Genomic DNA, 25,821 nt, shown 5'->3' with positions numbered 1-25,821 from the left:
CTCTGCCGACTGCCAGCAGTTCAATCCTAACCTCTTCAAGGTTGACTCAGCTTTCCATCTTTCAGAGGTTGGTAAAATGAGGACCCACATTGTTGGTAGCAATCAGAGGTGGTATTCAGCAGGTTCTGACCAGTTCTGGGGAAGCGGTAGTGGCAATTTTGAGTAGTTTGGAGAACTGGCCAATACCACCTCTAACCAGCCCTGCCCCCTCTATTCTCTGCCTCCCGAGTCCCAGCTGATCAGATGGGTCTTCTTTTGTTGCCCTGCACAGGAGAATGGTCCTGGAAAGCAGGTTAGTGGAGTGGGGAGAGAATGAGGATTTTGAAGTAACCTTCCCTCAGGAGTGAGGAGGGAATGGAGATTTTGCAGTATCTTTCCCCGCCACGCCCACCAAGCCACATCCACAGAACCAGTAGTAAAAAATTTTTGAATCCCACCACTGATGGCAATATGCTGAGTCTGTGAACCGCTTGGAGCAGGGGTCCCCAGTCCCCCGGCCATGAACTGTTCCGAACTGGTCCACAGAAGCATCAAGCAGTGGGCAAGTACGTCCACATGCATTCCATTTGTGCAAGCAATGGGCGTGTGCACATTTGCTAGCCGCTCACATGGAACCTTTACCTCTCCCCTGCCATTCCGGTCCACAAAGCCAGAAAGGTTGGGGAACTCTGGCTTAAAGAAGGCTGTAAAACACTATGAAGTGGTATATAAGTCTATTTCTATTTTCACACTTAACAACCGTTGTGGTCACCGGATCAAAATTTGACCCCTTTGCAGTCGGCCATGTATTTATGACCGTTGCAGCGTCCCAGGTTCTTGTGATTCCCTTTTGAGATGCAAAGTCAGTGGGGAAGCCAGATTCACTTAACAACCGTGTTACTCACTTAACAATTGCAGTGATTCACTTAACGACTCCGGGCAAGAAAGTTTGTAAAATGGGGTAAGATTCAACTGTCTTACTTAGCAGTGGAAATTTTGGGCTCAATTGTGGTCATAAGTCAAAGACTTACCTTTGAGTCAGTGTCTGACTCTTGGCTACTTTCTGGACCAGTTGCTGGAGTTTTCTTAGCAAGACTTTAAAAAGCAGTTGATGTGATCTTCTTCCTAAAGCTGGGAGAGAGTGACTGGGCCAAGGTCACCCAGCTGGCTTTGTGCCCAATTGTAACTTCAAACTGTTGCTGAATGAATGACCATAACTTGAGGACTATCTGTATTATGAAAACAATATTACCATTGAGTGATTTTTATGTCATTTCAACCAATTGCCATTGGTAATTTCATCAAGTTCTATATTAACAGGAATTTTTGAATATATTTTAGAACAGGGGTCCTTAACCTGAGAAGTGGGCTGGCATGCATGGACATACATGCACGACCAGGGGTGAGTTTCTACCGGTTCTGTCCACCTCTGTAGAACCGGTAGCCCTGAAGAGCACCAGACATAGAATCGGTTCTATGTCTGCTGATGTTTTTGCCTACCCGCCCACCCCGGCTCTTATCTGACCTTTATTTCCTGCTTTTTTTCAACTTCAGCTGCCGTGCGAGGCACAGCTGCAGTTAAAAAAGCAGGAAAAAAGGACTTTTTCAAAGGCTGCTTCTCTGCACGCAGCACTGCTCAGCTGTCCAGGCACCAAGCTGATGACGATTTACAGGCGAGCATGCAGCATGCAGGGAAGCACTTCGTAAATCACCAAACCTTGTAAATCACCGAACCGGTAGTTAACCCTGTCAGATCCCACCCCTGCGCACGACTCAACTCATACGAGTGACAGGCCAGCGTGCATGTATGTGCAGCTCCACTTGCAGTCAAGCTGTATGTGCATGCACATGGACGCCAGCCCACCGCTCGGGAATTCTGGGAATTGAAGTCCACATGTCCGTGAACCTATGGCACGCTGCCTGAAGTGGCATGCAGAGCCATCTCTGTCGGCACGCGAGCCATCGCCCCAGATCAGATCCACTGCGCATGCGTGAGGCACGGGGGGGAGGCGCATGCACATTGCATTATGGGTGCAGGCAAGTGTGCAGAAGCGGGTGCATGCACACACTTTCGGCACACAACAAAAAGGTTACCCATCACTGCCATAAGTCATAAAAGGGCCATAGTTCCCCACCTCTGCTCTACCCGAACACATTCAGTAAAGAGAAGACCAAGGGATTTTTTTTTACTGCTCAGGTTTTTCTGATATTCACTGGGAATGTAGCTTCCTGTAATTTAAATCTGCTATCCAATATCTCATATTCTGGAACAAGAGAAAGGTCTGGACCTCTGATATGAAATCCAGTCATGTATTTGAAGAGAGCCTATTGTGTTCTCCTTCAATCATTCCTCAAGGTTAAATTAAACCCACTTCTGTCTGTCTCTCTCCTCTCTGACTTAGTTCATAATCCTCTGATCATCCTGATTTCCTTTCTTTGAACCTGTTCCAGTTTCTCTGAAATAAATCCTCCTTTAAGTCGAGAAGTGAGCAAAGGACTGAATGTGGGAAGCAAAACACAGTCAAACCATTATTTATTGTCATTTGGAAATGTTTGAAATGTTTGATGTCCCATCTGATTTTTGGCTTATATGCAGTTTGCAAACAATCTTAATTTTCCCTAAGTATTGATACCAAACTCAGTAACGCCCTGCCTTTGGTTTCTGTTTTCTAATGCAATTTAGATTTGCTTTCACATTGCATTTTATTACTTTCTCTACCAAGATGGTTTTGTATTTGACTATGAGAATTCAGGGAGTCCTCATTTAGTGAATGCCCCATTTAGTGTGAAAAAGTAACGGTGAAAAAGTAACTTTATAACTCATTCCTCGCATTTACAACCTTTGCAGGTCTGTAAAGCCAAGGAAAGCTGAAGTGAGGATGTAAGCAGTTTCACTTAGTGTCCAATTTAATAACCAAGTTGCTGGTCCCAACTGTGTTCACTAAATGAGGACTACCTTCTATTAGTTGTCTCCTTTTCTTTCTCTCCTCACTCTCCCTTACTTCCTTGTGTTACACTGTGGCTTGTTTTAACTAAGATTTGTTGAAGAAGGCAGGGCTAGAGGTTGCTTTTAGAAGGAAAAACAGGATATAAATTAAGTAATTATTCAAATGGGTATGAATTTTATTATGGTTACCAGGACTGATAGGAATTAAGGGATAATTTAAAGATGAGATTCTTGATGGAAATGGCGTGGTGTATTAATTTTTTGTTTGTCAGTGTTTCTCAACATGGGTGCCTTGAAGTTGTATTCCCAGAATTCCCCAGCCATCTTCTTCTAGCTGCCAACGTTGAGAAAAAGTGGTTTATTTTGAATAGGACGTGGAAAGCTACCTTTTCTAAACATTGTTAGGCAACTGAAGTCTTAATATGGCCCTTTTTTCTCTCTCTCTCTCTTTCAGATTTAATTTCTGAGGGTGCATGAAATGGCGTTGCACTTCCGCAATTTGCTGCCATTCTCCATCCCCGGGGTGCTGGCACTCATCGGCTGGTGGTGGTTTTCTTCGCGTAAAAAGGAGCGTGTCAGTAACCATGACAGGCAAGATCTTCCCAGCTTGGAAGAGCGCCAGAAATGTTCTCCTCCGAAAGAGCCCAGCTCTTGGGAAACTGAACAGTCGAACAGTGAACTTTCTCCATCTCTTCAGGTCAAGCAGCATAGCGATTCACCCTTTCAAGAACAGCAGATACCTCTGACAGAAGACGGAGCCCAAAGCTTAGAAACATTGAGGGAAGACCTTCCCGTTGGGGCAATACCAACCCTCCACCCGGATTCACTTCAGGACGACAGCGGAGACATAGAAGTGGTGGGGCCTCAAGGTGTCGTTGGTTCCCCTTCACCCAAGACCTCTCTTCTGGATGTACAAAGAGTTGATGACTCCCAAACTGATGAGGCACTCCATGAAGGGAAGCCTGATTCCAATCAAGCATCAAACCAAGGGCTGTTGGCATCTCCTGGTTCTGAAAAGTGGGAGGACAGTAGCAAAGATGTGATGGTCCAGATCGGTTCATCCGAGAGGTCTTTGGAAGAAGACCAGTGTTCTGCACCCACCTCTACGGATTCTGTCCCCGCCACCTGCTCCAGAAAGATAACTGAAGAAGTTCCAGATGGGATCCCTAAGGATCCTGTTGAAGTGGAAGAAGGGAGTGATAGTAACAGTGGCGAAGGAGAGACTGCAGTGGGGACACTGACCAAGTGTGTTGAACCTGCTAGATCGGAGATGGTTGAGGAAGGGATGACGTCCAGTTCAAAGACTGGTAGCATGTCGAAGCACAATGTATGCAGAGAAGTTGGGTACAAGGGTGGTGTGGAAAAAGAGAGGATAGGAGCCATTAGTTTGGACAAGCAAGAAGTAGAGAAGATTGAGCAGGTGGCCATGCAAATCATTTCCAATGTCATCCGGGCAGCCACTGAAGAAGTTTTATCAGGGTCGGTCAGTGATGTGTCAGAGAGGATATGCCAAATAGCAAGCCGGGTGGATAGTCCACGTGAGAAGGTGTCCACTGGAGGTGTTGGCCAAGCAGAATCCAGCCAGGGTGATGACTGTGTGAGCCAGAATGTTGCTACTGTCGAAGTATCTCCCCTCCTGGAGGAGAACGTCAACCGTCACGCTACGTATTCAAGTTGTTTGACGCACGGCCTACTGGTCAACCGAAGTCACACCCGGCTCAGGGACTCCAGTTGTCCCACCAGGCGGTCAGTTGGCAGCCTGACACCGCGTATGAACCACGAGGAGGAGTTTGAGGATGGCCACATAGTGATGGAAGATTCTGGGTGCAGCGCCTGCACCTCAGAAGATGGGGCTAGTGCCGAGGATCTCTTGAAAAGTGCTTCATCTCCACCTCCGCAACACCTGGATCTGTTGAATGCATCCACCATCAAAGACTCAGAGAACAAGTCCGCATCGATCCAGAAGCCACCTTCCTCCATGACAACGGAAAACAGGGTGCCCTACAGCAATGGCGTGCTGAAGGAGGACTTTCCGCCTCTGAGCCATGAACAGCCGTGGCCCACGGAAACCGATACAGACCACTCAGGAGGTGAGGATTCTCTTTCACCTTAACTAGGTAAAGGTAGTCCTCAACTTACAACCATTCACTTAGTGACCTCTCAAATTACAAGGGCACTGTAGATTACAAGTGACTTATGACCATTTTTCACACGACTATTGCAGCATTCCCATGGTCACATGATTAAAATTTGGATGCTTGGCAATTGGCATGTATGTATGACGGTTGGAGGGTCCTGGGGTCATGTGATCACCTTTTGCGGCTTTCTGAGGAGCCAAGGCAATGAGGAGGGAGCCAGATTCATTTAATGACTGTATTGCTATCTTAACAACTGCAGTGATTCACTTAACAACATGGGAGGTCATAAACTGGGGCAAACCTCACTTAACAACCATCTTGTTTAGCAACTGATGTTTTGGGCTCAATTATGGTCATACGTCAAGGACTAACTGTAGGTCCTGCTGTTATTTTTCTGTGGTAAAAGGTGGAGTAACTTCCTCAGAGCACTTAGGAGATATTTCTTTTTTTACTTTTTGAAATATTACGATCTGAGCACCAATAAACCTATAGTGAAGTTCAGGGAAATGGAAGCTTGGGTGTATGTATGTGTCAAAAAAATTGGGATGGTCAAACCGCCCCCAGTTGTAAATGCATATTAAAAAGGAACTTCAGTCATATGCCACCATCGTGATTTTTTTTTGACAGAAAAAAGGAGTGACTTCAAACACATCTTGACCCCTTTGATTTGGGGGCTTTTAAAGGAAAACAACAGGGACGTGGTGGCTCAGTGGCTAAGAGGTTGAGTTTGTCGATTGTTGTCGGTTGGCAGTTCGGCGGTTCGAATCCCTAGCACTGCGTAACAGAGTGAGCTCCCGTTACTTGTCCCAGCTTTCTGCCAACCTAGCAGTTTGAAAGCATGTAAAAATGCAAGTAGAAAAATAGGGACCCCTTTGGTGGGAAGATAACAGCATTCCGTGCGCCTTTAGGCATTTAGTCATGCTGGCCATATGACCACGGAGATGTCTTCGGACAGCGCTGGCTCTTCGGCTTTGTAACGGAGATGAGCACCGCCCCCTAGAGCCGGAAACGACTAGCATATTTGCGTGAGGGGAACCTTTACCTTTACCTTAAAAAAAACAAACCCAGATATTGTTAAGACTAATGCTTATAAGCCAGAATTAAAAATCCAAGCAAACCCATTTTGAGCCAGAGTCAAAGCGCCTTGATTCTGGATTTGATCCTTTTGAGTAAGCATCAAACTTGTCTTTGTGGGGAGTGGAGAAAGGAGGAAATTGGAACTGCAGGTAGTTCTCAGCTTACAACCATTTGTTTAGTGGCAGTTCAAAGTTGCAATGGCACTGAAAAAAGATTTATGATTGGTCCTCCCACTTATGACCAACACAGCATTGCCATAGTCACATGATCATAATTTAGGCACTTGGCCAGAGGCATAAGTCTTTTTTTTTTTCAGTGCTGTTGTAATTTCAAATGGTCACTAAATGAATGGATGTAAGTCGAAAACTATAGGCCAGGGTTTTTTTTTTAAGTCATAATTAGGTTTCTTTAATTTTGGCTTGATACAATTATGAACTGAGTCCTTGTGGCTTATAAACTGGAGTTTATAGCTCAGACGTGAGTGGTACATGTGCTGTCAGTATGATTTATTAATTAAACTATGGTTTAATAGAATACTTACTAACAACCAGGGCTGGGATTCTACAGATTCGCACCTATTCACTAGACCGGTAAACATTCTAAGCAGTTCGGAGAACCGGTTGTTAGAAGAAATTACTGGCCTAATCCTGTAAGAAAGGCAGGAAGGAAACATTCTGGTGTTGCTTACAGAAACTGCCTCTCTGTTAACCCTTATTACATTCTTGGCAGGACTAGACTTCCTGGAAGTCTCAGGAACATCTCTGGAGTTTTTTCCCCCTCTTTTGCTGGTACTTTGCTTGTGTGGAGTGACCATTCAAAGTTACAACGGCACTGAAAAAAGTGACTTATGATCATTTTTCACACTTACGACTGTTGCAGCATCCCCACAGTCACGAGAGGCCAGGCAAGGAGATGCGTGCCTCGATGTGAGTGATATTGAGTTGGCCACACCCAGCCAATCACATGACCACCAAGCCACGTCCACCCAGTCACATGACCACCAAGCCACGCCTACCACCTAAGCCATGCCCACAGAACCGGTTGTTAAAAATTTTGAATCCCACCCCTGATAACAACCCTAACATCCACTAAATATAAATCTATAATTTCCATGTAAATATTATATAAATAAGTTATAAATATACAAAACATATAATGATAGGTACTAAAAACTAAAAACCAATCAAAGCTGTTGGGAGTCAGGTGGTCTACAAATTAAAATATGAAATGTGAATCCAGGCAAAGCATTAAAGTTGGCTTTAGAGAAGCCTAAACTATGAATTTTCTGTCTTTTTGGAACGTACCAATTTTTCTAATTTCTGCTGCCCCAATGAGAACTAGGTGCTTGGATTAAGGAATTGTGATAGGAAAAATGGAGAGTTTTTTCCCCCCAACTTTCCTCCTAAGGCTCATAATATTTACCCCCTAGAGGCGAGGCAGGTCCCCAGTCTCCAAATCTCCCAGAAAGGAGTGAAAACATGGCTCTGCAGTCTTGCTTGGGGAGCGCAGAGGAACATGCAACCGTGGAAGTGAAAGCCCTCCCTTCATTTCTTAATTAATTTTAACATGGCTTTTAATCATCTTTGTCTCTTTTTCAATTTTGATTTTTATATACTTTTCTGAGTTTTAATATTTTACTGTACCCTGCCCAGAGACCCTCTTTGATGGATGGATGGATGGAGATAGAAAGAAAAAGGAAGGAAGGAAAGACAGAAAGAAAAATAAAGAGAAGGAAGGAAGGAAGGAAGGAAGGAAGGAAGGAAGGAAGGAAGGAAGGAGAGAGAGAGAGAGAGAGAGAGAGAGAGAGAGAGAAAAAGAAAGAAAGAAAGAAAGAAAGAAAGAAAGAAAGAAAGAAAGAAAGAAAGAAAGAAAGAAAGAAAGAAAGAAAGAAAGAAAGAAAGAAAGAAAGAAAGAAAAGAAAGAAAGGAAGGAAGCAAGGAAGGAAGGAAGGAAATAAAGAAGGAAAGAAAAAGAAAGAAAAAGAAAGAAAGAAAGAAAGAAAGAGAGAGAGAAAGAGAGAGAGAAAGAGAGGAAGGAAGGAAGGAAGGAAGAAAGAAGGATCTTGATAGAGATAGTAACTAGATACATTCTAGAGAATTTATCATCTTGTACTGTAATAATGAGAAGAGTGTCAGTATTTTCTATCTCAAGCTACCTCTGTTGCTTTGGATAGCAAGATGGGCAATATATACATTTAATAAATTATGGTTCTTGTGGGCCGACAAATGTTCCTTTTTGGAAGATTAACAAACTGGCCAAGTCTATGCATTTCTTTATCAGATTTATATTCAACTTTCAGTTAGAAGGTCAAGGAGAGCAGACATAGTTATTCTTCCCACTTTTCCCCCCAGTGACAACCCTTTGAGGTAGGAGGGTCCTAGAGAGATTTCCTGGCCTAGATTCCACATGAGAAAGAATTATTCCTGCATGCTTCTTATCCAAGTTATTTCTCCCCTGAGCTTCTATTGGCACCTTTCTGAATCTAGTACCTTCCAGACATCTGGCTTTATACAGGTAGTCCTCAAACTACACTTGAGCCCAAAATTGCTATTTCTAAGCAAGGCCATTGTTAAGTGAGTTTGCCCCATTTTATGACCTTTTTTTGCTGTCGTTGTTAAGTGAAACACTGCAGTTGTTAAGTGAATCTGGTTTCCCTGTTGACTTTGCTTGTCAGACAGTCAAACCAGGTGAACACATGCCTCAGGGACATTGCAACCATCGTAAATACATGCCAGTTGACAAATAGCCAAATTTTGATCACATGACCATGGGGTTGCTGCAACACATAAGTGCAAAAAACAGTCATAAATCAACATACTGATAGTCCTTGATTTATGAATGAAGTTAAGACAAACCCATATTGAATGACGGGCTTGCTTAACAGCTGTGGCATTTGAATAATGACCGTTGCAAAAAAAAAAAGTTGAAAAACTGGGTGGTAACCTGCTTTACGACCATCATTACTTATGACCGTAGTGGGCAGGCTCCTTTACGATCATAAATTAAGGACGACCTATAAATTAGATTAGATTTGATGAGTGTGTGTGTGTGTGTGTGTGTGGGAGAGAGAGAGAGATTAGATTTAATGATAGATTTGATGATTGGTAGGTAGGTAGATTGATTAGATGATGATGATAGATAGATAGATGATAGATAGATAGATAGATAGATAGATAGATAGATAGATAGACAGATTAAATCGGAGACCTCTGGATTAGATAGATTAGATTAGATTAGTTTAGATTAGATTAGATTAGATTAGATTAGATTAGATAGATTAGATTATATATGTGTGTATGTATGTGTGTATAGATAGATAGATAGATGATAGATAGATAGATAGATAGATAGATAAGAACGGAGACCTCTGGATTAGATAGATTAGATTAGATAGATTAGATTGTGGGTGTGGGTGTGGGTGTATGTGTGTAGATAGATAGATAGATAGATAGATAGATAGATAGATTAGATTAGATTAGTGGGAACGGAGACCTGGATTAGATAGATTAGATTAGATAGATTAGATAGTATGTGTGGGTGTAGATAGATAGATAGATAGATAGATAGATAGATAGATAGATAGATAGATAGATAGATAGATAGGAGATTAGATTAGATTAGATGATAAAGATGACTGAAAAACTGACTGAGTGATTGATTGACTGGGAGGCATCACCTGGCTAGAGGAGTTTGTTCTGCCCACTTCTGTAGCTCCTTATGTAAGTGGAGAAAGTGGAATGATAGGGCTTCGGAAAGTGAGTTTGCTGCAGCCCCGTTGCCCAGCATTTCAGCACCCTGTAAGTGAAGGAACGTGGCTGGTTTTCTTTTTTAGGCTCTGACGTGAACAGCATGGACTCAGTGGACAGCGGTTGTGCCCTCCGCAAGAATGACAGCTGCCTGAGTGCTAAGATGGGAACAGACTGCAATAAGGCAGAGCTTGTTATCTGGGAAATTGAAATACCAAAGGTAAGGTCCAGAAAATTGTCTTGATTTTGCTTCAATGGGGAATTCCCAACTTTTTCAGTTGTGCACCTTCTTGGTCCTAGTGCCTGCCCTTTAATCTGAGTCCTCCAATGTCAACATTCTCCTGATCTTCATACGTGGTTTAGAAACTGGGATCTTTTCCTGGGATGGTGGCTTTATGGGAATTTTATTAAGATACATTTAAAGATAAAATTAAGATAAAATCCAGTCCAGGGGGTTGGACTAGAAGACCCCCAAGGTCCCTTCCAGTTTTGTTATTCTGTTATGATGCTGATTATGTTAAGCCTCCTTGTTGTAGGCCTTCTTTTTACATTGTATTTGTGTCTACTTGTACACCATCCTGAGTCGTTCAAAATTGGGTCTATAAAAGTGACATCTAAATACAAGTAGTCCTCGCTTAGCAACCTCAGTTGGAACTGACAGTTCTGTTGCTAAGCAAGGAAGTCACTAAGTGAAGCATCATGTGATTCTGTTGGGCTTATAACCTTACTTCCCATTTGGTCATTAAGTGAGACATCACATGATCACAACTTGTGATTTCACTGCCAACTTTTCTGTTGACCCTGCTTGTCAAAAGCCAGTTGTGAAGTGCCTGAAGACAGTCATATGACTTCAGGGCATTGCGACTGTCATAAGTATGAGCATTTCAGGACTGTCAGAACTTCAAACGGTTGCTAAACAGGGCAGACTAGCCAGAACCGCCTGCAAGTAAAATAAATATAAAGAAATGCTTCCTTGATGGCAAGAGACAAATAAGAGTGGGAAAGGCTATTTATGGAATTTGTGGGTTCTCCGATATGTTTTATAAAAAGGTTGGACAGCCACTTTTTGAGAATGGTTTAAATTGCTTTCCTGCACATTGCAGAGGGTTGGACTAGATCATCTTTGTGGTCATTTCCAGCCCTAAAACGCTGCCATTCTATGCAGTGCAGCTGAGAGCTTCCTGAACGTTAAGATAACAATGAAACCAGAGGTGGTATTCAGCCGGTTCTGACTAGTTCTGGAGAACCGGTAGCTGAAATTTTGAGTAGCTCAGAGAACCGGCAAATCTCACCTCTGACTGGTCCCACCCCCATCTCTTCTCTGCCTCCCGAGTCCCAGTTGATTGGCTGGGTCTTCTTTGGTTGCCCTGCACAAGGAGAAGGGAGCTGGAAAGCAGGTTAGTGGGGTGGGGACGGAATGGGGATTTTGCGATATTCTTCCCCTGCCACGCCCATCAAGCCATGCTCATCAAGCCACGCCACACCCATCAAGCCACGCCCACATAACCGGTAGTAAAAAAAATCCCACCACTGAATGAAACATTTCGCCACTATAATAGTAGTAATGAATTAAAACGTTTTAGCAGGAAACGTTTAGCAGGAAAAAAAATCATAGGACTCAAGATAGATTTGTTCTGTGAACCGTTTGTGTCACCCTTTTGAGGCAGACTAGAATAAGTAGGTAGTCCTCAACTTACAGCCAATTTGTTCAATGAGTATTTGAAGTTACAACAGCAGTGAAAAAAGTGTTTATGACTGTACCTATGACCATTGCTGCATCCCTGTGGTCACGTGATCAAAATTCATCCGCTTGGCAATCGGCGTGTATTTATGACGATTGCAGTGTCCTGGGGGGTCATGTGATTCCCTTTTGCAACCAGGAAAGTCAATGGGGAAACCAGAATCACTAAACCGTGTTACTAAGTTAAGGGCTACAGTAATTCGCTTAACAACTGTGTCAAAAAAGGTCATAAATTGGGAAAATCAGTCAAGAACTGTCTTGCTTAGATGACATAAATTTTCTGCCCAATTTTCGTACGTCGAGGACTACTTTTACTAAGGTTTCGCACAATTCTGATCTTTGTAGCTCTAGACACATCACAGCATTTGAATGTCTTTTCCACGGCCTTCATGGTGGCTCTACCAAACGGTAGCGTCAGGATTCCGGCAGTTTAAATCATGAGTCTCGAGCCAAACTTCAAAAGGATTTATTGGGAGTTAAACTGTCCGGCACTGCCTGGGTGTAGCTGACTCTGATAGACATAATTCATTGTCACCCTTGACCCTGGTTTTTCCCCACCCCTGGGTGTATCGTAATTCATATTCTCCAATGAGGCACATCCATAGCCAAGAGTCATCAATCATGCTCTCCAATTAGAATTTTGTGCAGTAGAAACTTCGGTCACCCAGTTCCTATCTTTGAAAACATTTATGGAATGCAGTTTTGCTTTGCAAGCTGCTGCACTGCTCCCCCCTTCCTTTCTGTTGGCAACTCTAAAAAGACCAGAGAAATATTTTATGAGTTGACAGCTAATTTGTGGTGTATTTCTTGTCTGCCGATTCCTTGACAGTGGATCCTCAAAGGCAGATGCCAATTCCCCACTTTTCATTGTCATTTCTAAGGCCTATGTCTGGTGTCATCACTTTGGTCTTCCTTCCTTATAATCTTAATCCTATTTTCGTTTCACCATGGTCTTTGACTTTATTGCCACAGCTTACGCATCCTGGGCTTCTTTTTTAAGCTATCTGTAGACCAGGGGTGTCAAACTCGATTTCATTGAGGGCCGCATCAGGGTTGTGTTTGACTTGAGGGGGGGCGTGGCCAGCTCTGTCACTCATCAAGGCTCCATTTTCGACCACGACGGCCCTCTCGGGTTCTGTTTTCGGTCACGACGGCCTCCTGCAGCCCTCAGCCAGCGAAAATCTGCGCACGACCTCCCTGAGCTCTGGCACCACGGGCCGGTCCTTCGCTATTCCAGGATGGGCCTGCAGGCCAGATCTAAGCACCCCACGGGCCGGATTTGGCCTCCGGGCCTTGAGTTTAACACCCCTGCTGCAGAGTCATCAGCATAGCCCAGGGTAATGATATTTCTTCCTTCAGTTTTAACTAACCCATCTTCAACACTCAGATGAGCATAGGTTAACACCAAGTTTAACATTAGAGCAACAATCAAGAAATAAACAATACCTCAATCAAGGAACTTCCAAACAAGCTTACAATAAAGCACCAAAGAACCATCCCCACCAACATTTGATAGGGCAAGCCACTAGAACAGGGGTCTTCAAACTTGACAGCTTTAAGACTTGTGGACTTCAACTCCCAAAATTCCTCCTCCAGTCATGTTAACTCGGGAATTCTGGGAGTTGAAGTCCACAAGTCTTAAAGCTGTCAAGTTTGAAGACCCCTGCACTAGAATATCAATTGAGAGCAGACCCTACTCCCTATTAGCACTGATGATGTTACCTAGTTAGGATAATGAAACATTTGCAAGAAAACAAGCTCAACAACCAAGAGCACCCAGGGAATCTCATTTCAACGCTGAGCTACGAATATTCTCCTTTATCTGCAGGCCATCTTCTTCCAGCTTCCCTGTATTTTTCATAAAGGTTGAAGAAATAAGAAGAGAGAATATACAGCTTCTCTTACTCCCTTTGCAGATCTCTGGAGTTTCACCATCTTCCATCCTGACGGAATCTATGTCCTGTGGATAGGTTTTGCATGCAGACAATGAGTTATTCTGAGCTCTTCATTTTCTAAGCATATTCCACAGCTTGACATGGTTGACACAATCGTTGACCTTTCTATAATTGATGAAGCACATATTGACCTATTTTTGTTCTTCTCCCGCTTTCTCAGTTGTGCCTCTTGTTCCTTACCCTTTTTCTAAGGCCAACTTGAACATCTGTCATCCTCCTTTTCCACGTAGGGTTCCAATCTGGCTGGAATAATGATTCTAAGCAATGTTTTGCTAGCATATGAAATCAAGGCTATCGTGTGATGGTTTGTATCTATATACCCTCATTTTTGTAACCATTAACTGGGCAAAGCGGTACGTCTTAGGGCAACAACCTTTGAACTAAGGTTAGCTATGGGCTAACTTACAGAATGCATCCAAAAACTTTCCATGGAATTGAAATTTAACAAATTTTATAAAATGTTTTATGACATAATAGTCATCATAAAATAGTTTATGACATCAGCCTAGAACAGTGGTGGTTAACCATTTTGGGCTCCTGTACCGAAAATTGTGCGCGCGCTTGCACCCAGAAGGCAATGCACGCGGCTCCCCCCATGCCCCCGGTGAATGCGTGCGTGATTTCTCCCCCTGCCGCCCCCTCACCTGCACTGCACATGCACATGCCTCCCAGCTGATTTTCGGGCCTTTTTCAGCCTCCCAGAGGTTTGAGGGAAGCCTCTGCAGCCATTGGAGGCCGAAAAATGGGCCTGTTTCATCACTTCTGGTATTTCTGGAAATACAGGAAATGACAAAACGGGCCTGTTTTTCAACCTCCAAAGGTTGGGAAGCCGAAAAAGGCTCGAAAATCAGCTGGGAGGCATGCACATGCGCAGTGAGGTAAGTTTGCCTGGGGCTTGTGCCCGCACAAATGGCTCTCAGGTGGCATGCGTGCTCTAGGTTCACCATCACAGGCCTTAGAAAGCAGGAGACCATGAGTTCAAGTCTTGCCTCAGCCATGAAAGCCAGCTGGATGACTTTGGCCCAGTCACACACTCTCTCAACCCAACTCATCTCACAGGGTGGTTGTTGTGGAGAAAATAGGTGGAGGAAGGAATATGTTCTCCTGCTTCAGTTATTTGTAAAAGTAAAGGATAAAAATACCTAATGTCACAAAACATTTCCTGTGCTGATGTTTGTGCTATACAATCCAATGTATTTTCAAGGCAAATACATTTCTGTATATATCCCAGCTTTTCCCATGAAGGTAGCACATTAGAGGTTCTGCCATTGTTGAAGTCTTGGAGGAATCTGATGTGGAAATATCTCTGAAACAATGACCCACGGGATCTTGGGTTGTCTAGTATTCTGTTAAATCCCCTTTCTTTGGTATTGGGGTGTAGTGTGCAGACTGACCTCTTCCAGCCTATTGTCCACTGTGTCATCTCCAGATTTGCTGTCATAGCTTAATTCGAACTCTTACTGATTTTTCTTCTCTTCCTTGCCACATTTTTGTATTTTTGCCATATTTATTTATCTTGCTTGCCACTCCTATAGCCTTCCATTTTTGTAATAATCTGGTTCTAGAGATTCTTGTAAGTAAGGAATATTTTCCAAAGCAGTGTATCTCAACTTTGGAAACTTTAAGATGTCTGGACTTCAACTCCCAGCTGCGGAATTCTGGGAGTTGAAGTCCAGACATCTTAAAATTGCTAAGGTTGATAAGTGCTGTTATAAAGTATTTTAGAAGTTAACATCTCTGCTGTGTCAAATGTCAGAATACTTGTTCCATTTTTGTTGGATTACTTAGAATCCGTTACTATCTGTCCATGCACATCAGTTTTGAGTTTGATCCTCCTTCGGAGTTCAGCGATATTTTGGAAAGGGTTTCCGTGTTCTTCATGTGTTGCACATCTTGCACGCATGATGTTGATTTTTTGATTGAACTATATTAGTGGTGGATAACCTTTTGGGGCTCCTGTGCAAAAAATTGTGTGTGCGCCCCCCTCCCCACGCCCCCTGTGCATGCATGCACAATCCCCACCACCACCCCCTTACCTGCTCTGCACCGCACAGGTGATTTTTCAGCTGCTTTGAGGCCTTTTTCAGCCTCCCAGAGGCTTGGAAAAAGCCTCTGCGAGGCTTTTCAGGATGAATTATAGGCCTGTTTCGTCACTTCCAGTATTACAGGAAGTGATGAAATGGGCCTATCATTCGTCCTGAAAAGACTTGCAGAGGCTTTTTCCAAGCCTCTGGGAGGCCGGGAAAGGCCTCAAACCAACTGAAAAAAATCAGCTGTGAGGCGCGCGCATGCTCAGTGAGGTAAGTTTGCCTGCAGATCGCGTGCCAGCACAAATGGCTCTACATGCCACTTGTGGCATGCGTGCCATAGGTTCGCCATCACAGAACTATATCATAAAACCCATCAAACTTCCTCTTTTTGCACCAGTGGTTGGAGCATAAACACAAACATACCGTCCTATAGTATTAAAGGATTGTGTGTGAAATCTGATTTATATTAGTTAGTCATTAACTTGTATCCAAATGCTGTCATTACTGAATCTTTCCTTCCGTAGCTGCATTGCATGAAAGTAGCTGCGTTGCATATTTGGTTTTTATGTCCTGAGTAGCAAATAGCATAGATAGTCCTTGACTTACAACCACAGTTGAGCCTCAAAATTTCGGTTGCTGAGCAAGGCAGTTGTTAAGTTATGCCCCATTATAGAACTTTTTTGGCCCAGTTGTTAAGTGAACCACTGCAGTTGTTAATTGAATCATGCAGTTGTTAAGCGAATTTGGCTTAACTTGACTTTATTTGTCAGAAGCCGGCTGGGAAGGTTTGAAGTGGTGATCATTACCTCAGAAAGTAAAAGCGTCATATAATGCATGCTGGTTCCCAATTTTGATCACGTGAGCATGGGGATGCTGTAAAGGTTGTAACTGTGAAAAACTGTTATAAATCACTTTTTTCAGTGCTGGTGTAACTATGAACAGTCACTAAATAAATATAGTCAGGGACTATCTGTATCTTGTCTCTCCATGTGGTTTTCTTAGCAAAATAGGGATTTACCATTGTGGTTTCCTATGCAGTAGGATATGAATAAAAAAAAACTTTTTAGGTAAAAAAGTAAAACAAAAAAATAAAATTTGGTGCCGAGAGATATTTTGGATATGAAAATGAGGTTGGAAGTTACCAGTTGTCTGTCCCAAAGATGCTTTTTCAATACATAAATAAATAAACCTTTCCATTCCCCACCATCCAGTCAGAGCTGGAGAAACTTCTTGGATGAGAAGTGAAACGTCGTTAAAGAAAAACCAGAAAATCCAGTTTCCCTTTGGGGAAAAAAGAAGGACCTTTGGGACAACCACGAGCTGGATGACTGGGAATTTCCATAGACATTTACCACTTGTCTTCTTTTCTTTTCTTTTCTTTTCTTTTCTTTTCTTTTCTTTCTTTCTTTCTTTCTTTCTTTCTTTCTTTCTTTCTTTCTTTCTTTCTTTCTTTCTTTTCTTTCTTTCTTTCTTTCTTTCTTTCTTTCTTTCTTTCTTTCTTTCTTTCTTTCTTTCTTTCTTTCTTTCTTTCTTTCTTTCTTTCTTTCTTTCTTTCTTTCTTTCTCCACCTGTATTCGCTATAAGGTGACTGCATAATTGTAATCCGTCTGGCTGATCTTGGATGAACATCCCGCTCAAACAAAAAATGTTAAGCAGGAGCTCTGCTAGTTACTACAGGTCATTTGACTTACGGCCACAGTTGAGAGCCCAAAATTTGTTTGCTAAGTGAGTCATGTGTTGCCCTATTTTATGACCTCTCTTGCCACAGTTGTTAAGTGAACCACACTGCAGCTGTTCAGTTAGTAACACGGTTAAATGAATCTGGCTTGTGGGATCCTTGGTGCTCTCTGAGCTTGCTTGTTTTCTAGCGGACGTTTCATTACCCAAACTAGGTAACATCATCAGTGCTGGCTTCCCCATTGACTTTGCTTGTCAGACGGTCACAAAAGGTGGATCATGTGACTTCAGGACACAGCAACCGTCATAAATTTGAGTCAGTTTCCAAGCATCTGAATTTTGATCATGTGACTGTGGGGGATACTACAATGGTCATAAGTATGAAAGACGGCCTGAAGCCACTTTTTAAAGTGCCGTTGTAACTTCGAATGGTCACTGAATGAGCTGTTGTAAGTTGAGGACTACCTGTAGTTAGAGAGGAGTTAGCCAGATAATCCCAGAACTGTAGCCAGATTTGGAATCAAAAAATTCCGAAGAGGAGACAGTGGCAAACTACTTTTGTCTGGATGCCAAGCAACTACATAGGGTGTGTCTCGTAGGAGTAGAGCTTAACTGGAGGGCATTTACTTACGTCAGCTTGTTTTATTTATTTTAATAAAAGAACCAAGGAACCCAGCCAATGTAGCCGCTGGCATCATATTCCTTGTCCCTGAATTGTGGCAAGAAGACTCATCCCCCACAGAAAAAGTTTTTTCTGGGAAAGTGTCAAGCTATTAGAAGAGCTGGTCTTAACTGACAGTTGTCTAAAGAATGGCAAGGGGATTTTGAAAGATCTTTTTTTAATCCACTTTTATTATTTTATAAATAATTCAAAGTGGGTAAACATAATATTCCTTCCTCCTCTTATTTTCCCTATAGCAACAACCCTATGAGGTAGATTGGGCTGAGAGAGAGGGACTGGCCCAAAGTCAGCCAAACTAGCTCCCATGTTTAAGGCAGGATTAGAACTCAGTGCTTCCAGGTGATTGACTCAAAGGTTTCCCGAAGTAGCTTTCAAACCTAGGGTGGAACTAGAACTCACAGTCTCCGGGTTTCTAGCCAGGTGCCTTAATCACAAGACCAAACTGCTGCTTAATTATGGTATATCCCTCGTTAAGAACCTGTGGTACCACAGGACAGTAGAATAGAATACTAGAATAGAATAGAGCTGGAAGGGACCTTGGAGGTCTTCTAGTCCAGCCCCCTGCTCTGGCAGGAGATCCTATACCATTTCAGACAGGTGGCTGTCCAGTCTCTTCTTATAAACCTCCAGTGATGGAGTGTCCCATATTTCTGGAGGCCAGCTGTTCCACTGGTTAATTGTCCTCACTGTTAGGAAGTTTCTCCTTAATTCCAAGTTGCTTCTCTCTTTGATTAGTTTCCAACCATTTTTTCTTGTCCTGCCTTCTGGTGCTTTGGAGAATAATTTGACCCCCTCTTCTTTGTGGCAGCCCCACAAATATTGGAATACTGCTATCATGCCACCCCTAATTCTTCTTTTCTCTAGACTAGCCAAACCCAAATCCTGCAACCGTTCTTCATATGGCTTATTCTCCAGGCCTTTGATCATTTTAGTTGCTCTTCTCTGAACTTTTTCCAAACTCTCAGCATTTTTTTTTTTTTTTTGTAGTGTGGTGACTTAACTACATTGACTCTGTATTGTTTTCTGAGATAAATTCAAGATTTTTGTTTTAATAGATAAATTAGTTTACGTCTCAAGAGGCAGTTTACCTAAAGGAATTATTCCCATGTATTCCTCACCAAGAGTTCCTCTCAGCAATCAAGAGTCATTGGAAGGTGTCACCAGTTGGAATTAGTCAGGGCCTTCTCCAGTGTAGCCTCTTCCCTACCCATTGATGTACACTCTTTGCCCTCATTTTTAATGAAATCTAAAAACTGGTTTTGTAACTTGTGTTATATCCTCCTGGATGTCTTTTTAAGGTTTTCATAAGTTCTGTTCTTACTTATCTGCTAAGTGCACTTGTTTTAACTAAAGTCAAACTCAATTTCATTGAGGGCCGCATCAGGGCTGTGGTTGACCTCAGGGGGCTGGCCAGGCGTGGTCGACTGGATGTGGCCAACTGGGTGGGCATGGCCAACTTGACACCACTCCCCAAACTGCTGGCATGTTTCCTCTTCGCATCGGGTAGACTAGGCCGAAGCCAGGCTGACCCGATCTTTCCTCTTCACACTGGGTAGACCAGGATGGCCCCGTGGGCCAGATCCGACCACATCGCGGGCCAGATGTGGCTTGTGGGCCTTGAATTTGACACCCCTGAACTAAAGGTTTTATTATTATTTAGCTTTGCAAACTGCTGCAAGCCAGCGTTATTTATTTATTTATTACATTTGCAGGGCTGCCCAATTTAAGTGCATGACTCTGGGTGGCTAACAGATTAAAATAAAAACAGTGCTACAACTCATGTAATAGTCCTTGAGTTATGACTGTAATGGAGCCTGCCTATTGTGGTTGTAAGTTGTGACAGTCATAAAGTGGGTCATCATGTCACCAGCCTGATTTTACAATGTTTCCCCCCACCCCCAGTGGTCATTAAGCACACCTAGTGTTTGCTTATGGGACATTTTTGCTAAAAAAAAACACAAGTAAACACCACTTTGCAGTAAAAAAACATAAATTGCTGTTCTGACCAAGGCATCCTGAGACCGTAATTATGCAAACTTAGTTAAAATAACTCTTGTTTTATTAAAATGCTGGGAATTATGTTCATTCCCAGCCTGTAATGAGTCCCAAACAGTCCCTCAAGATAAGCACCCACCTTTCTCGCCTTTGAATTGCTGCCAACAACTAAAGTGCCAAAGTAACTATAAAAAACCAACCGAAGTACAAAGTCCACACAGAGCTTTAAGGTTTAATCTGAACAGAACGAACGACTTTGCTTCCTGCAAAGGTTTCCCTACCTTTGCATTTCCTTTATACCTTATGGGAGGGGCAATCACCTCCAAGCCTTACTCCCGAGTCGCCTCTTTTGTCTCAGCTGCTCTTGCCTTCTAGCAGCTCTGCACACACTCGCACTGGGAACAGGGTCACCTTGTACTTCGGCCTCACTGCTGCCAGACTCCGGAGGCGCCGGAATCAGCACCCCACTCCCAGATGGTGCTGGCCCCATCTCTGCATCGGATGCAGGACCTTTGTCCGAGTCCTCCCCAGACTCCCAGACTGGTCCCTGTTCTTCCCCACTGTCCGATTCCGCTGCCGTCTGCACAGGCTGCTGGCGAACCACAATAATTGCAGTCATGTGACTGTGGGACACTGCAAACGGCTTTAGATGCAGATCAGTTGCCAGGTATCCAAAATGTCATCCTGTGACCAGATGGGCAGCCATCAGATCTTTGGTCATAAGAAGTACCTTTGGGGGATTCTTCATAACTTTGGTTGCTAAGCAACTGGCCATAAGTCGAGGACTACATGCATACGTAACATAAAATAGCAGCCAGGCAACAACACAGTGCAAATATTCATTGTCAATGCTGCCCAAAAAGTTACTGGACATTAATTTGAAAAATAAGTTGACGCAGTTCCAGAGTTGATACACTTGGTGCTTTCTGATCTACAGAAATGTGCAAATGTGTCCCTCCATTTATTATTGTTTTTTTTCCCTTGTTCTTTTCCCCGTAGCACTTAGTAGGACGGCTGATAGGCAAACAAGGGAGATATGTGAGCTTCCTGAAGCAAGTGTCTGGTGCCAAAATCTACATTTCTACACTACCTTACACCCAGGACTTCCAGATCTGCCATATAGAAGGTGAGTGGAACCTGCTGGACGGCTATGTTGAATGGATAGTTCACCCCAAGTTTAAAATATGGCCCATTTGATTTTGATTTACTGAATCTGAGAATTCTCCACCCTTATGGTGCTCCCTTCCACATCGATTGGATAAGGAGTGACACTCAAAGTAAGACTTTGTGGAAGAGTGGGGCCGTGGTGGCGCAGTGATTAGAATGCAGGATTTGCAGGCAAACTCTGCCCACAGCCTGGAGTTCGATCCTGACCAGCTCAAGGTTGACTCACAGCCTTCCATCTTTCCGAGGTTGTTAAAATGAGAACCCAGATTGTTGGGAGCAATATGCTGATATTAGTAAACTGCCTAGATCCATGATGGCGAACCTATGCCATGCATGCCAGAAGTGGCACGCAGAGCAATCTCTCCTGGCATGCCAGCCATCACCCGTTGCTCTTGTGGGTTCCGGCATGCGCATGCATGCTGGCCAGCTTGTCTTAGCGCATACGGAGTGCCAGAAACCCAAAGAGCAGCTCCCAAGTGCACATGTGTGCGCCGGCCAGCTGATCTGCGTGTGCGCATTAGAAACCGGAAGACCAGGTGGGGCATGCATGTGAATGCCAGGAAGTTAAGCTTCCGGTTTCCGGCACTCCCGCATGCATGCGTCGGGGAGCTGCTCTTCTGATTTTCGGCGCACGCATTCCCATTTCAGCACTCTGTGCTGAAAAGGTTAGCTACTACTGGCCTAGATAGTGCTGTAAAGCACTATGGAGTTGTATATAAGTCTAACTGCTATTGCTAAGAATGGTCCAGATCCATATTTTATAACCTGAGCAACTTTATGATGGGTGGACTTCAAGTCTCAGATTTCCCCAGCCAGCCATACTGGTTTTGAGGAATTCTGGGACTTGAAGTCCACCCATCTTGAAATTGTTGAGGTTGAGAAACATTGGTCCAGATGGAAAACGGTTGGGTTTGTCGTGATTATGATGGATTGAATTCTTCCTTTCACGTAGATATTGTCCTGGCTGCTCCTTTACAGGATGCAAAGCACAATCATTCGTCTCTTGCTTTTCTAAAATCTGTGTTTTCTTCCCCCTGCCTTCCCCGCAGGCTCTCAGCAAAGCGTTGACAAAGCACTGACCCTGATTGGAAAGAAGTTCAAGGATTTGAGTCTCACCAATATCTACTCTCCCCCACCCCCACCGTTGCCATTGCATTCCCTTCCCATGACCTCCTGGGTAAGCACAAAGTCAAAAATCTGGGTCTCGTCTTAGTAGAACTGGAGAAATTGCTGACTTTGATTCATCAGTTGTTGGGTTGCACTAGGACACGGGTGTCAAACTGGATTTCATTGAGGGCTGCATCAGGTTTATGTTTGACCTCAGGGGGCTGGGGTGGGTGTGGCTGGGTAGGCGTGGCCAGCTTGACATCACTCATGTCGGGGGCGCCTATGGTGGCCCAAGCAGCCTGCCAGTGAAAACGGGCTCCCGAGCTCTGTTTTCGGCTGTGAAGACCTCCTGCAACCCTCAGCCAGCGAAAACGGAGCAGCCCTTCCAAGCTCCGTTTTCGCTGGCAGAGGCACCATGGGCCGGTCCTTTGCTGTTTTCAGGGCAGCTCTGCCGGCCAGATGTAAGCACCTCGTGGGCCGGATCCATCCCCAGGGCCTTGGGTTTGACACCCTTGCACTAGGATGTGGTCCCTTGCTTTCTTGCCACCATCTCTCTAATGACCATTTCAAAGCATCTTAGCCTGATGTCTTCTTGGTGGTAGTTGTTTTTTTCTTGGAGGTGGAAGCATCTGCAGGATCCAGAGCTTTGGTCAAAAGGTTGATACAGAAACAATCTCCAACTGGTTTGAACACGTGTGTAAAGTTAGACACGTGTACTAAAGGAGCTCGAGCATCTGTTCCAACACTGATTTTGTGATGACCTGTAGTCTCTCAAAATAACCCAAAACATACATTAAAGTCCGGTAATGCCTTAAACTTAACTTCACTGTTTTATTAGGCACAATTTAAAGTCACAAAAGTAAATCATGAGGCAAAAAGAAAACCAAAACAAACCGCATTGACGAAAGTTCCAAAGCAAGCCAAGATAATTAATCATACATTCCAGGAAAATAACCGAGGAGAGTCCATGGGAAGAACGCCAGCAAAGATAAACTTCTTTCAAAGAAAAACATTAAACTTTGACTCCAGCAATTCTGACTGCGCAGTTACAAACTTATATACATAGCTCCCAGCTGCAAGCCACGAGGAGGATCATGGTAACCTCCTTTTGAGTAGACCTCGCTTTTCCCTGATCCTCTCTTCCCTGCGTGACCTAGGATGGATAAGGGATGGGCCTGGATCCTCCTCTGACTGCTCAGCCGGCCTCTGCCCTTCCCCAGCCTCCTCCACCACCTCTGGAGCCACACTCCCACTCCCTGTTGGCTGTTCCTCCTCTTCCTCAGAGTCAGTCTCCACCAGGGGCATGACAGATTTCACCTGTCATGGGTTGACCTGTATCTTTGAGAGCTCCTGATCTTAAGATTATAATGCATTTATGCAGATTTGGAAAGTTTTTCTCTGCATAGCAGAGGTTGGGAACTTGTAGTCTTAACAGCCACCCACGACCTGTTTTCAGAAACACTCTGCCAGGGTGTAGACCCACAGCATGAACAGCCTGTTCTGTTGAAGTGGGAAGAAAGAGAGGGAATAAAACGATCAGAGAGAAAACAAGAGAACTGCTCTTTGAGCTTGGTGATCGTTGTTTTTGTAGGTGTTTCATTACCCAACTAGGTAACATCATCAGTGTTGGTTGGAGGTTTGTTTCTTCCGTACACATTCATACAGAAAGAATAGTTGTTCCTTAGTGAACGTTTGCCTGTATATAAATTTCTCCTATTTGCGTACTTTCTGAAATGTTTGACACCCATATGTGGTATTAACAGAAGATAGGTTAGGGTTGAACTATGGAGTCCTTGGTGCTCTCTGAGCCTAGTTGTTTTCTTGCAGATGTTTCCTTATCCAACTAGGTAGCATCATCAGCATAGTACTGATGATGTTGCCTACTTAGGTAGTGTAAACAACCAAACTCAGAGAGTACCAAGGACTCCACAGAAAAAGGAGGTCCCCACCAGCCTTTGAAAGCCTGCTTGAATCTATGCTCCCTCTATAAGGTGCAGCCCTGGAAAAGGTATTTCTTGGTTGAACAAAGGTTTCTCACGCCTAATCAACAATCATACTTTGCACAGTTGTGAAATTATCTTCGGGTTTCCTGAGAAGCAACTCGGAACTGATACTGATACACAGCAAAGTATTTCAAGCAGAATCTTTCTAACTGAGCTTATTAAAGTGATCCAATGCAAGCCACTATAAAGAGAAATCGTTGCGTTTTCCAAAGGGGTCTACATACTTTCATAACAATTGTAAGAAATAGCCTAGGCTGAAAGATGATTTGTGTCCCACGGTCTTATAAATCAGAGCTTCTGAACCTGGGCCACTTTGAAGCATATGGACTTCAGCTCCCAGAATTCCTAGCAATGGCTTGTTGGCAAGGGGGGATTCTGGGCATTCAAGTCTACACGTTTCAAAGTTGCTCATTTTGAGAAATATTAGATCCGTCAGACCTGCCACAATTTAAACCTCTAAAGAGAAATGATCCTTAGCTCCATAGTTTTATTAGAAGGCAAGCGTATTGCAGTATTGCAAAACCAGAACTGAGAATTGTGTGCCAACGTCTCTTAAGTTCAACTTTTTCCTCCTTAACTATCTCTCATTACCCACATCCCAGTGTAACCAATTAGAAGCAAGATGTTTTCATCGTGATCACTCCAAGTGTAGTCTGGTATGCAGCTCCCTCCTCCTTCCAGCTGGGTGACCTTGAGGTAGCTTCTAGAGGAGATACAGCACTTACTTTCAACTCCCCAAGCATTCTTCCTCTTCATTTCTTCTCCCCCAATTCATCCCAGTCTGCCACCACATAAAAGCGAAGCACAAGCAAGCATAAGGTGCCAGGTGATAAGATCAGTGTATTTAGGGGGATGAGCAACTTTTGTCTCCTTGAAGTGATTTACACAATGTTCAGTATCTCTTTCCCTTGAGCCAAGTTACTATGCTAACTTAGGATGTTGTAATCTATGCACTACAATGGGTAGCAAGTTGCTTAACTCTGTTCTCATTTCCATACACTGTTATAATCTGTAGTTTGGAAATTAAATGCCATTACTTGTGCATGGAAATACTTCTCTCTTCATCCTTCTGTGGCAGCTCATGCTTCCTGATGGAGTTACAGTAGAAGTTATTGTGGTTAATCAAGTCAACGCCGGGCACTTATTCGTACAACAACATACGCATCCCACTTTCCACGTCCTTCGTAGCCTAGATCAGCAGATGTATCTCTGCTATTCCCAACCTGGGATTCCTACGATGCCAACCCCAGTAGAGGGTAAGTCTTCTCCGATTTGGCTCCATGCACCTTTGCACCACAGGTCGAGCGATAATGTTGGTTTTATTACCAAAATGGAACCAGAAAAGAATCATTCTTCAGCCTTCTAGCTTTTTGCTATTATTAGGAGAGCCAGTTTGGTTTAAGTGGTTAAGACATCACACTAGAAACCAGGAGAATGTGAATTCTAGTTCTGCCTTAGGCATGAAGGCCAGGTGGGTGACTTTGGGCCATTCACCAGGGGATGGTGAATTCTAGTCCCACTTTAGGTATGAAAGCTGGCTGGCTGGTTTGAGCCAAACATCAGGAGATGGTGAGTTT

At 43.6% G+C, this 25,821-nt stretch overlaps 1 protein-coding gene across 9 annotated transcripts in view; it reads left to right on the top strand.

Annotated features, from left to right (window-relative positions):
• AKAP1 (A-kinase anchoring protein 1) overlaps nt 1-25,821 on the top strand; it is a 69,834-nt gene that overhangs the window by 25,381 nt on the left and 18,632 nt on the right. For all 9 annotated transcript variants that reach the window (XM_087957025.1, XM_087957036.1, XM_087957030.1 and 6 more), the window contains 5 exons: nt 3,381-5,016; nt 9,974-10,107; nt 20,967-21,093; nt 22,184-22,311; nt 25,323-25,500. In XM_087957025.1, the coding sequence (XP_087813151.1) occupies nt 3,405-5,016; nt 9,974-10,107; nt 20,967-21,093; nt 22,184-22,311; nt 25,323-25,500 (2,179 nt within the window). In that variant the 5' untranslated portion in view covers nt 3,381-3,404. The remainder of the gene's footprint in view (nt 1-3,380; nt 5,017-9,973; nt 10,108-20,966; nt 21,094-22,183; nt 22,312-25,322; nt 25,501-25,821) is intronic.

Source organism: Notechis scutatus, chromosome 1, assembly GCF_049901735.1.
Source record: "Notechis scutatus isolate UNSWTSFEM ecotype Mainland chromosome 1, rNotScu1.2, whole genome shotgun sequence".
NCBI lineage: Eukaryota > Metazoa > Chordata > Lepidosauria > Squamata > Elapidae > Notechis > Notechis scutatus.
Note: the sequence above shows the minus strand (reverse complement) of the source record. Positions and strands in the feature narration are given on the sequence as shown.